Here is a 13,431-nt window from a genome sequence, read left to right as displayed (position 1 = left end):
TATAATTACCTCTCAGGCATCTCTTGCATTGTAGCCGGTATCAACACATCTATGGTTGTCTTGTACAGAATTGAATCACTGATGCAGATCATGTCAATCACAACATTGTTGCTCAATAGATGTAGCAGATGTTCCGGCATCCCTTGCCAAAAGTGTAATAAAAAGTTCTGAATCTAGAAGGAGAGAGAAAAAATGAACATCAGAAATTACGCTCTTGTTATGAACCATACATATATCATTAAGCTGATGTACTGCAGACCACACTGTCGTTGGAACGATTGTAACATGAGGTTAAGCAGAAGTTGCTGTTTGACAAATTTTAGCACTTAAAGTGACATTGAACGAGATTTGGCGCACATTTCCACTTTGTGCGGTCACGACAACAGAATTTGACACATGAATCGAAGCGCCGGACCGACACGGATAAGATCCTGAAAGTTACCAGGGAAACGAATGAGCTACCCTTCTCCTTGTGGTTACGACATCCACTTGAATCGAACCATCGACAGATCAAACTGTTGAGAACCCAGTCTGCCAGCTACAATGGCCCGTCTCTCCATTTAATGCGGGATTGAACAGTTCAAATGTGAATTTTTCACTTCGTCAACAGCAGTAAAATTAATTGATGGATATTATTGTCAGGACTCGAGTCGATGAAGTACGTTCATTTTCCAATTTGCCACTAGTTTAATGCTACGAATACAATTCATTAAGCTGACACCATGGAACATGTGAAGAGTTTAGTCTGGAGCGTCTAGTTTCTGTCCTAATATTTTCCAGCAACTGGGTGTTTACTTACTTCTTCAAAATTCGAATTGATGATGGTATCGAGAATGCACTGACAATGGGTTTTGTACATCATTAACAATGTATCCACCTGAAAGATATTGAAAAATTAAAAGTTTGAACAGTGTAAAAAAAAAATGGGCATGCGCGTGTATATGGTTGCGTGTATGTGCATGTCTCGAAGTTGTTCGAGAAGGCCGCTGGCACTGTTTTATAGTCGCACTATTTGCTCTGACAAGACTAACACGGCAAGTAGCTGTACCCTTTGATGAATATTTGTAACTATTTTTTTCTCTTTTTGAATGCCAATTGCAAGTTCTTGTTCAACTCCCAAAGGCATGTTGAAACACCCATTCTTCAGCTTGTCAACACAGCGTCTACATGTGTAAAATGAACTGTCATGGTTTACATTTGAATTCGGACTGGCATTCTCTTGTCAAATATAACAATGCAGTCAGCATGTAACAAGCTGTGCTGGCGAGTTAAATACTGTTTATCCAACCACGCTTTGGGGAGTGGAACAAAAAACTGCAGTTGATATTCGAAACAAAAATTGTGAAAAATCATCATGAATATAGCAGCTACTGATCCGTTTAAGGACAGTATTCTGCATGTACACTCGCATCAAAATGATGGAATCAGTAGACTCAAACTCAGATGGTAAAGATCTTTAGAGGGTTGATTTTTTTTCTTGTCTTAAACTTTGAGATATTTGAACAAAGATGGAAGAGAAAAATGATAAACTGAGTGATGACGTATTCCTGTGAATATGTTACCAAGTGTAAATTTCAATATGATAATTTTCGCTCACATTTGACACAGTGTTTGTCAGCAGAAATGATTAATGTCCGCCGTGAATCTATGCCGATACACGGCATTCGTTTATTTTTACAGAAAAAATGTATTTGAGAAAGAATGAGTGTAGATGTTAGCTCATCGTTAAACATTGCCAAATTTGAACAATTTAATGGAACAGTTTAATTGGTCTTTGGCTTCATTTGTCGCGATCAATGACGTGGGAAAGGGACAGACATGGCCGCTGCCTGTTCTCTAAGCTACTAATGATATCATTAAAACCAAGGCGTCTAATTTGATGGGTTATCAGTACGCTTGATCAGCTGTCTGTTCAGACCGTTCCAAAGTTCCCCACTTGGATCAATCAAAATATGGTCATTTATAATTACTCATCATTCGACTTGTCTCGCCTAATCTGTTTTATCTTATCAGGGCAGTCTGTAGTTGATTCTTGAACAGTCCTACAAGGTCTCTTACATATCTCTCATCTGTCATTGTCAAGTCTGCCATGCATTGCTCGAGGTAAATACCTGAAGTTCAGTTGGCCCTGGTCCCAATCCACAACATTTCTAATATTAAGTTAATGCTATCCAAACACACGTATTATCACAACCAATGATGACATACGCTATTTTGTGGCGTAAACTTTATTTCTGAAATTTCGTATAAATATCTTTTGACAAAATAACACTGCGATTATGTCTGATATATATATATATATATATATATATATATATATATATATATATATATATATATATATATATATATATATATAATATGTGTGTGTGTCTGATATATATATGATATATATATATATATATATATATATATATATATTATATATATATATATATACATAGTATGTGATTATTTCATACATATATAAAATCTATAATATACAGATATATAATACACCAAGACATACACCAGCTGTATAAACAGGTACATACACATACAAATATATTTTCTGATTCTTGGTACTGTAGGAAATGTGATTTACGGGGATGGTGTGTACGAAATACAATATTGTCTCGCGTGACACGGTGTGACTATATGGTACAGTTTACACTTTGAAATGCTGGAAAAGACGGTGGTTGAACAGTGTGTGTGACTGTATGGTCCTACAGTGGGCATCATTGTGCTGTTCTGTTCTGCATGCAAACAAGGCCATGGTGTGATCGTATGGTGGGGTGTGAAATCATAGGGAAGATATAGAACCTTGAATGGGTGGAGTGAGATTGGACTTTGGCATGAGGAGAACAAGGGACCTATACAGAAGTGCACATTTGATTGAAGATCAGCACGCCTTTACTCCGATTTGAAATGTACGCGCTTTGAGACTTTGGTGATGGACTACCGAAACCGGAAAAACCCAATGAGCTGTTATAAAGTTATTTTTTCGAAACTACTTATTATTTGCCATTACTGTTTACATATCATCCATCAGGGATATCGCGGACTCACATGCACAGTCAAACTAAAACTATAGAGAAACTGTATGAGCACAGACTAGAGAATTTTTCTACTTCACAGAATTTCGTATATCGTCATGAATTAATTCTTAAACGGAAAAAATGATTGATAAATAATATTGATCGAAGTAAGGTATCAAACTATATCAATCGCTTCTAGAACTTTTGAACGGGAGCACTGTCCACGTGAGAACTGACTCGGCATCGGTTCTCTGTAACGAAAAATCGTCAACCGCGGTCCCGTTTCGGTCAGTGTCCTGTATCAACAACTTTGGATACTTACACTTGTAGTGTACAGTCAACTATGCATGACTCGTTGATATCTAACCCCAATTGAATCGATAGGAACGCTGTTTGTCGTATTCAAACAACTTTCTCTGTTTGAGTACTCCCTAGGTAATCCATCAAAGACTCCCTGTCTAAAACAGCCACCCAGAGGCGAGAAGACTGGCGTGTGAATAAAGCACTTTCGTTTGTTCGTCGTTACTATGTCACTTGTGCGTGTAAACTTTTCCAATATGGCCACAACGTGATGTCAATTAATCATAATTATTAGTCTACGGTTTTGGAAATCCATTATATTATTCGCTTTATTAAAGCTACTAATATGAAAAGGCCTTTTCTCTCTTCGGATTTTCTGTGTTTTATATTAATTGATGATGTCAGCTGGAAATATTTTGACCGCAACATTACATGACCTCGTGTGACACGCGAAGACATGTCACAATACGAAAGCGACAGAACGACTTTGTAACCTTATTTGCCCGCGCTTTTGATTTGTAGCCGAACAAGGGTGTGCTAACTAAGGCGCGGTTCAGTAAAACAGTGGTCGACTTGTGTAGAGCCCGGACCAGCGGTTTTCCTGTCAAATCTTCACAGATAACACATTAATATATACGTTTATTTTTCGGAATTCGGTTTTGAGAAATCAAACGCGACCAAGGACACAAATAAGCAGAAAAAAACATGATGAAAGACTTTATCAGAAATCCAGAAAGACGAAAGGGAACTTCAGGAGTAGAAGAAGCTAGGACAATTCTTTTGTAGGGGCATCCAGCTGTCATCTGCGTGGCAGGGCTGTGTGTTACCGGCTGGGAGGCCTATAGCCGGCAACACATAGCCCCGCCATGCAGAGGTAAAGGAACAATATTATCCGATTCTGATTCAAATTTCAGAAATTTCATCGTCCGTTTCTACACTCGCTGCAATTCTCACTCGTATTCAAGCCACACATATGCATACATAACACAGTCCTGTCCCCAGAGGAACAAACCACAAAGGGTGACTAATAATCAGAGTAGAAAGAATGAGATGAAGTGATTTTAAATAATGTGGGAGAAACAGAATGATTTGAGCACTAGTGCTTGATAAATCTTTCTCAATTATACAAGGCGTGGGACACTGGCAGACAGTTGACAAAATACACAGTTCAAAGCAGTGCTATAAAAAGAGGCAGTGAGAACTCACCTTGTCTCTGGGCAAAGAGAGCGGCAAAACAAGATGCTGAACATCTGGAAAATCTGGTAATAAGGTTCCCGTCTTTGAACTCAGTGAGTACTTCCTGCTAAAACCACCCTGCAACAAACCAATTTACGCGTCAATGGATTGTCAACATGGAATGAACATCTGTGATTATATGTTCAGCTTTGGAAAAGATCATTGAATTGTTCGTGAAAGGATGGGAAAGCTACGAGTGTGTATACATCGACTGTCTATCAATATGACTTGGCGAATGCTCAGAATTTAAAAGCTAAACCACTGGGAGCTACAATTGATCAGCGTTACCTACTAGCGGAGGTTGAAGAACGTGGGATTCTATTCGATGAGTATAAATAATGCGATTGGATAAATCGGAAAAGTGCAAGTCGTGCGATGTTGATTTCAATGCAAATTTGGTTGCTTTATCTGTACATGATTTGCAAATTGAAAGCATTGGGCCCTCATCAAATCACCGTCCATGAAAGACACTCAAGCGCAAGACAAACACGTACCAATTCTACATATTACCATCTGATATTTTACAAAGAAAGTCAACGACTTTCGTTTATGCATGATAAATCAGCGATTCATGACAACGCAAGGTAATAATATCTGCTTGTCATGAAACGATAGAATATTCTAAGTTATTCTAAATATACATCGAAGGTTAGACACCATAGTCGCGTTGGCAGGTAATGAATATATCTTAACACAAAGATTTACATGCGTCTTTCGTGCAGTGCGCCCCACTGTTTGAAGAGTGTCGATTACAGAAATGCATTTTTAAAGAATCGATCAATTGCTTTCAAGCGACTTACTGATATCTTCTCCTAGTTTACACAACGTCTTAGTAGAATCAGGTACAGAAAGTTTCACAGTTTTGCATATTCACAAGCGGAATGTGTTATAATGACATGCGACTGTTCGGTGTTATGTTTAGCTTGACTCTAGTTCACAAATTTGAAATCGCGTTCCACATGTGGGTCATTTTTATTTTTAATATGAAAAGGGGTCTAAAACTGACTGTTTTGAAAAGGGGTCTAAAACTGACTGTTTGGACAATCTTATGGCGAAATGTAAAATATATTTTCAGAGGGCGCTACAACAACGATGTATTATGTTTAACTAAAATACTAGTACAACAACACTGGCTCAACATCAGGCTTCGCAGTACCTTAGCTCGAATCTCGTAAATTTTCGATCTCGATTCCAACTCTTAAAATTGAAAATTGTCGTCAACGATTGCAATATCCTTGCGCGGTTTGAATATTTTGGTTACCGCACACTGAAAGTGTTGTTATGGGGCAATTTTCCGGCGAAATTTCGTTAAAAACCCTGACACAATCACAATGGAGTGATTTTCCCTTAGAGCTTGAAGGCCTACATTTTATATTGTAAATGCCGTAAACAGTTGAATTTGTAGTCGCTTGGTTATTTCGTCTGCGAGAAAACACTTATGCTTTCGTTTTTGGTATCAATAAAATCATATACAATAAAATAATGGAGAGCCACTACAATCACACAGACACAAATCAAAATGCCGGCGCTAAGTTCACCAGGTTATACATTCGTATGTGACGTACAACCAGCTCTGGCTAAAGGGGGCCAGCAAAATAGGAATTGTTTCAGGTGCAAGGGCTTTCTAATTAAACTTGATTCGTTTGTACTTTCCTTTTACTGATTTCATTTCTTTCCGTAATTTTAATTTGACGCATTGCAAGGGATTTGACTAATATGGCGGTGACTGAGTGCAGAACTTCACACGCATGTCGTTCGTGAACGAATACCGTGAAACATCGCCCTGTCCGCGATTGGCCAGCCAAATTCTGCGATCTTCCCCTATCCTCCACGTCACCTGTTTTCTTTTCCGTTCATAGGTCTGTCGCTCTTCCGACTTATATTATGATTCGCATCTGCAGTATTTTTTGTCTATGAAATTATGAAGTTATGATTAAAGATCAAAACAGACGTAGGCAGCAGGACGCCATACCTAACACGCAGTAGATCTAACGTCGTAGACACACTTGAAGTCCAAAGAGACAAATATCACTTCACGAATAGCTGAAAATTGCTGTTTTGTGTCTAATGAGGTTGGCCATGACCACAAGTTAAATATATATATGTTACGAAGTTCCATATTAACCATTAAGTCCAACGCCATCATCCGGCTCATTTTCTGTACAAATATAATCTGTCTTTGAAATGTTGTGTAAATTAGCGTCGACTCATTAGAGCGTTTCATTATTTGTCGTCCCATACTAAAGAATTTAAGTTAAATCTTAATTTTAATTGAACAAAGAAAATGATTTTCCTAACATGAAAACCCACATCAACCGATTGTATAGAAACTTTAAATGCTTAGAAAAACGCCGTGTATCATAGATGTTACACAACTCTGCGCGTAAAGTTGCGTTGAAATACTCTACTCTCTTGGTTTTAGCTTTCTGTATTTCTCAACACGCTGTACTCAGCATAGAATGATTTATACTCTACACGCATAGCCAATTTTAGTGTAGACAGCTTGTTCAATTGACCCTTAACCTCAATACCAGGTACGGATCGCTGAAGTAAACACAGGTTTTGACTATGTGTCTGTTTGGCAACGTACTCTGTGTCTAGTTAAGATCCTTCTATGAAAAGTATAGAAGCTGCAACATCTTGGGATGTTTTATACATCACGGCTAAGCCACAGCCGACTGACACCATACCAAAAGCACACATATACATGAAAATGAAACAAAAATAACATTTCCATTTATCCCATTTACGCTTAACGTTTGAGTGAGACAGAATGTGCGATCATTGCTGTCAAACATTTAAACTCAATATTTTTAATGTCAGTGTGTAGTATTTAAGTTACAACCTAATTTCGATGGTTTCAGAGAGACACAACTGGTCCATAGATTTAGATCAGTGTACGCTGTGATGAACACTATTCGTACCGTCATAAGTTCTATCCCAACGCTAGCGTTCTCAATACACACAGGCAGACATAGGGATAGACAGACAGACAGACAGACAGACAGACAGACAGACAGACAGACAGACAGACAGACAGGGCACGTAACATTAATCTGTTTAACATTAAATGTGTTACATTCATCTATGGTTTAGACAGACGACACACCAATGTGCGAATGTGACACAATTGTGTTTCAAATTACATACGAATTTAATCAAACATCACACTCAGATCTGGTGTGAGCGTGTAGGTAGCACTGCGACGTGATGGCTACCTTATCGCCACGCTGTGAGACAAATCCCTATACTTATTATGAATCGACACATTCTTTAGTAAATACTGAACTTGGGCAGTTGAAACCCCGGCAACGCCGGAAAACAAGACCCTCCTTTGTCTTCGTGATGCCCACACGTAAAGCAAAGTTGTAAAACTGTCCGGGCCTGGTAAACAGAACAACTTTGATGTTTGTTGTGAAAGTTTGAAGAAGGACATGTGTTGAATCGTGTTTCTTTACAGAGTGCATACATATGGTGGGTGGAGAGGAAACATAAACTGTAAGGGAATCAATTCTAATTTAGAAAAGAAGAACATGAAATTGGTTTTCTTTACCTCATTCTTGAGCCGTGCACCTGAAAACCTGTCGAATGAAGAGAAAAACAACAATGTGATATATTATTTAAAGAGAAGGAAAAAATTGGAAAAGTCCTGCTCCATAAAGTATCATTGCTATAAGCAGATTAATAAGTATCTTTGAAAAAGACACTTTTTCGTTCGGATTCTACTTGTGACCGAAGTGTTCTGTTCATTTTGACTTCAACAAACATCATCTTGATTAATTTAATAACACAACACAAATATTGATCCACGTAAATGGTGAAATACAGGCCCCCTGTTTAACAAATAGCCGATTCTCAGCGTGGAGTTAAAAGGACTGTGTTTGTTTGAGTTATACTCTGAGAGGAAATATAGTCATTATCTTTCTCACAAAATGACCGAAACGTTTGGTAATGTAAGTGAACACCTCTTATCTTATGGGCACGGAGATCCTACACGTAACCTTAGAAACGCTGCAAAATTTCAACAAAATTTACAAAGTGCATTTGAACCGAAGAGAACGAAATATTAACTTCGGTCATTTTGCTTTATACCTCGTTGTCCCATGGTTCGCAAAGTCGCAGTAAACGGGAAGCACTCGTCTCTATTGATGAAAATTCACAAAAGTCAAAATCTAACAGTTTGGCAGATTGACAGCGTTAAGACTAATTGATTAATCACGTCGTCACATAAAGAGTTGGTGGAATATAGTACATGAGTTTCTGCGCGAGGTGTTTGATTTGAAACACGAGTTAACGGAAGAATATCAAAGGTTGAACGGCAGCTGCAAAGACTGTTGAAACTTTAATCAATTGATAAAGTCGAGCGTAGAACCCATATTTAGGTTTAAACTTTAAGGGAAAATAGTTCTTGCAATTTTACTATCGTGAAACCATTTACAGAAAGAGCATTTTGTTATTTATTAGAAGCGGCTTCAGTAATCTTGTGCTTGGCTTAAATGTTCTGCTGTAATTCAATGGGTCAGTTTCTTAGTTGATGGCTACCAGCTTACATATCTTTGTGTCCACGGTTAAATGAGCGCTGTACAACGACCGTTGAATTCAAAAGTGTAAAATTAATATTTTATGGGGGTAAACTTTGATTGGGACTGTTGATAATAACAAGAGTATATATGTTTCAGGATTGTTTTCGACACAAGCTGGATTTGTGTTCGGTGACCGACCAATATTTTTAACAGAGACATGAACGGATAGTCAGAAAGGCGATGCTATGGGAGACTGGTATTTTGAACAATAAGATATTCTGTGCTTTGGGACTTTTCCCGGTGATAAAAAATATCGATGTTTGTATTATGAATTAAAAAATAAAACGAGAAATCATCAAAAAACTTTGTCAAATCGAGTTGTGAATGAGCTTTTCTTTGTCCCACAGTGTCCGAAATCACGCACAAAAAATGAATGTCAAAATCTGTCAAAATTGCATGGTGACAGCCATATTGACGCTTAGAAAATCAGAGCTTTTTTTCTCGCAACATTTCATCTTGTTTAAAATCTCTAGTCAAGTGGATGTCAACAAACAGCAGAAAACAAGGGCCACTACACCGGTTTCCTAGGAAACTGTGATTTCGACGGTATTATCCTTGAAATGCTCCAACTTTGCCCTCTCTTGACAGAGCTTAGAAAAAAATCGCGTTTCTTTTTCGATTTTAGGCGGATTGTCTTGAAAAATTCAGGCCATTGGTAAACTTTTGTCTAGGAGAATCGATTTTACAGGCAGTTGATCTTAACGTTTTCAACAAGCCGAGAGCAGACGTACTAGTATATGTGATGGCCAGATTATTCACTGCAGTTGATTTTACTACTTGCTAAGACGTTCTTTCTCACCCACAGCTGTGTACAACATCATGTTGAACAGGTTTTTCGCGAGAACACTGTATCCGTGTACTATCGAGTGTGTGAAAATTTGACAGGACAGAACACATGATTTTAAAGCTGTTTCTAACAGTTGACACCTGTTGATTTTCTTCCTTGAATCAAACTTACATTTCTGATAAAAAGGCGAAGTTTTCGAAATTAAAATCTAAACTCTAAACATGCTTTCTTGGACCAAATTTCTTGTTAAATATCTTAAGAATCTCTAGACCGCAAGCAGGATTTTATCAAAACATTGAATCAAGATGTATTTCCAAACACTGCACCTTTTGTCTTAATCGGATGATAAGAAAAACAGACGAGATATTTATGCGTTTTCGACAAAACGCCGCATAGCTTTGACTCACAATGGTGTCATGGGTTGGAACAGGCCTGAATAAAAAGACTTATGTATAAAGCAGTGTCCAGCAGACCCTGTGTGGACTTAAAACAAATGGTAAGGCTTCCTGCACGTCGCCTTGGTTCTTTTAGAGTATAATTTATTACCGAATGTTAAAGAAGGCTTGGTCACTCAAAACACCTGAATCCCCTATACCTGACTTCAAGAGTTTTGAAGCAATGATTTATATTGTCGCATGTTGAGGCGTAGATTAACCCCAACCGATGACAAATATTGAACGTTTTGTCTAATCAACAAGTACAATCAAATTACAGGCAAGAGTAGGGTTATCAGGTTTTTGTTTACAGACAGGCTTCGTTTCGCATGTATCATCTTTTGCCTGTAATTAAACCAATCATATTGTCCGTTGTAAAATCGTCCGATTTACGATCCATCATTACCGTTGACTGGTCCTTATGTACTTAGTACACACAGAGGGCAAGAAGTTCACCTTCGTATATTAAAAAGTAGCTGTTTTATTTGTTGGCGTGGTTTCACAGGTGTACAATTATTGACAAGGAGAAGAATCGACAGCCCAACACCGACAAGAGGAAATTCGACGGCCCCACACGGACAAAGGCGGGTTTTCAGTGGCCGCTTTCCCGCCGGTCAGTTAATGACAAGCTTAAATGAAAAATAGCTCTGAAAGACACATTGTTTTCAGATAAGCTGTGCAATTCAGCCAATATCATACGTCAAATTGCCCACTAAATCACTTCGGAGGAAGCCACAGAGAGAACAACGAATAAAGCGTTGAAGTTTGTCGTTGATGAACGAAATCTTTGAAGTTCTGATTTTTACCGCTCTGCGAATCGTTTGCGTACTTACACACTGTGATGGAATTGAAAATCAAAGGGACATGCGATAAACTTTCCTTTCAAATGAAATAAGTTTTAAAATGACATTAAACCGAGTTAAAGGTTTTTTAGATGATCGCATATTACCTTGTCAATCCCTTCCCACTGTACACTGAATGGTAGTAGGCGCTGGTTTCCTTAATACCGATCCCATAATAATGATATCTGAAAAGTAACGGAAAGAAAAACTATTATTAGTCTTGGTCCTAATCTTATCTTACAATTTACTATCACAGTAATGTCCACGGTAAAATCTGAATGAGCAAAAAAAAAAAAACTTAACTATAAAGTCCCTTAAATACTGTGGTTTATGGGTACGGCGAGGTATTTTAATGGAAATATACAAGCTTTGAAATGGACAATGTATCTTAAGTTTGAATTTCTCTATCTCCCTTCACTGAATATTCTGCCAGTATAACTTAATCAGGACCGATCTGAGTGTAAATAGTGAGGAAAGCAACTCCATACTAGGGTTCCCATGCGGAAGAGAGGACTTGGATAGCAACGCACAATAGCACGGTGAAGAGCTGTTGACCTCAAGCTTGTCAGAACTACAAACCATTGAACAGATCAGTATAAAACTTGTTACCAGACAAGACTTCACCTCCGAAAGATTGCGGTATGTCTGGTTACCAGGTAAAGGGTACCATGGAAGCCCGTGTTTCTCCCCACTGAAGAGATCCACTCTCCTATGACGCATTTGAATGGGGGCTATCTCTGGAGCATTGCCACGGCCACGTTCTGTATGTGTATCATAGCAACGGCCATCATCATCAGACAACAACGAGAATGCGGAGGGAAAGTCTACACGTTATTGTTACAACTGTCCTGTAACCATCCTATTGACAAACCTCAGTAATTGGTCAACAATAATGGCGGGAATAAATAGTTACATCTAGTGAAATCGTCACTACAGTATATTTAATCGTTTAGTAATGAGGTAGAAACTGGATCTGAGAATCAACTCACTCAAAGACTGTACATGGCATCCTTGAAAACCTAGATACGTCATCATGTTTGTGTAGCAAGGTTTACAAAATATACTTTTTATTCTCTTTTGGAGAGCATCATAATTTCGAGATGTCCCTTTTAACAAACTCAACGTTGGTTGCTATAGATTTTGGTTGTGTAGGAATCTTCTCGCAGGGTGGCATGGTGCCTGCGTTGTCATGGTTTCCATGTTACACAACCAAGACTCGTCATTTCATAGCTACTTGTCTTCCATGAAATTTAAATTCTTAAAGATACAGGGATTGGCCGTCAAATAGTGGACTTGCCTCCACACTTTTCTCGTTTCTCGGTTACACGGACTCGTCAACTGCCGAACAAGTCTATTTTAGCGGTCCTAGAATCACCAAATACAGTGAGAGCATCAATAAGATGATAGTCAGGGTTAACTAACGTCGTTTGATAGGGCATAACTAGACATATGGGATAATCATTCAATGGTGGCGTTGAAAGACTGCAACACAGTACACAGAAGCCCAGATAGCATCATAAAAGTAGGCAATACTTCTACGCACAGCCACAACGACAAGCACTTTCTATACGAGAGAGTACCCGACATTATAGTAATAACGCTACGATTAACGACAATTTTTAAAATTGAATTTGGGACAATATCATCGGAATTTTACTCTGTATCGAAGACGGGTCGTTACATGGGGGAATAATTAATACTGTGACTCTGAACAACTTCAACGAAAAACTAGTGAATCTATACCATAATATAAAATCGCATATTTGGGAACATGAGTAAACTGGGCGGCAGATTGCAACCTGGACCAAAGTCAGGAAAAAATATAAGTTTAAGGCTCTTAAAATTGCACTTGTAAGTTTCTCAAGACTTCTGGCAATGTTTCTGTGCTTGACGAACCACTGGACGCGAAGTGGGGTGTTGCAAAACATACGATAACTTTGTTCCGTCAATTTGTTGAGTGTATCTGGTATTTGCCAACAAAGGTTCAGCCGAGTTAGCTTTACAAGGACAATGTTCGCCAAGATTTTACACTTCTTTTGACGTGCATGTTTTGGCCAACTGCCAAAGCTCTTTAATCTCCATAATTTATCAAACTCTGATTCTCTGAGCTTAGCTGAAAAATGTGAGTTATGTTAACCCTATTGGTTCCCTTAATCCGACTTTCAATCTGTTGATTCACGTATCCCACACTTGAATTCGAAGACAAATTTGATATTTTGTTTGAAAATGCGG

The 13,431-nt window shown here is 38.3% G+C and overlaps 1 protein-coding gene across 4 annotated transcripts in view; it reads right to left on the bottom strand.

Moving 5' to 3' along the window:
* The window catches only part of LOC139139943 (DNA-binding protein RFX6-like), a 37,410-nt gene that overhangs the window by 11,728 nt on the left and 12,251 nt on the right, over window positions 1-13,431 (bottom strand). For all 4 annotated transcript variants that reach the window (XM_070708906.1, XM_070708908.1, XM_070708907.1 and 1 more), the window contains exons 5-9: window positions 11,307-11,384; window positions 8,107-8,134; window positions 4,524-4,631; window positions 800-877; window positions 10-173 (exon numbers count right to left, since the gene is read on the bottom strand). In XM_070708906.1, coding sequence (XP_070565007.1) covers window positions 10-173; window positions 800-877; window positions 4,524-4,631; window positions 8,107-8,134; window positions 11,307-11,384 — 456 coding nt within the window. The remainder of the gene's footprint in view (window positions 1-9; window positions 174-799; window positions 878-4,523; window positions 4,632-8,106; window positions 8,135-11,306; window positions 11,385-13,431) is intronic.

The sequence above is a fragment of the Ptychodera flava genome, chromosome 9 (assembly GCF_041260155.1).
Source record: "Ptychodera flava strain L36383 chromosome 9, AS_Pfla_20210202, whole genome shotgun sequence".
Classification (NCBI taxonomy): Eukaryota; Metazoa; Hemichordata; class Enteropneusta; family Ptychoderidae; genus Ptychodera; species Ptychodera flava.
This window is presented reverse-complemented; position numbering and strand designations above follow the sequence as displayed.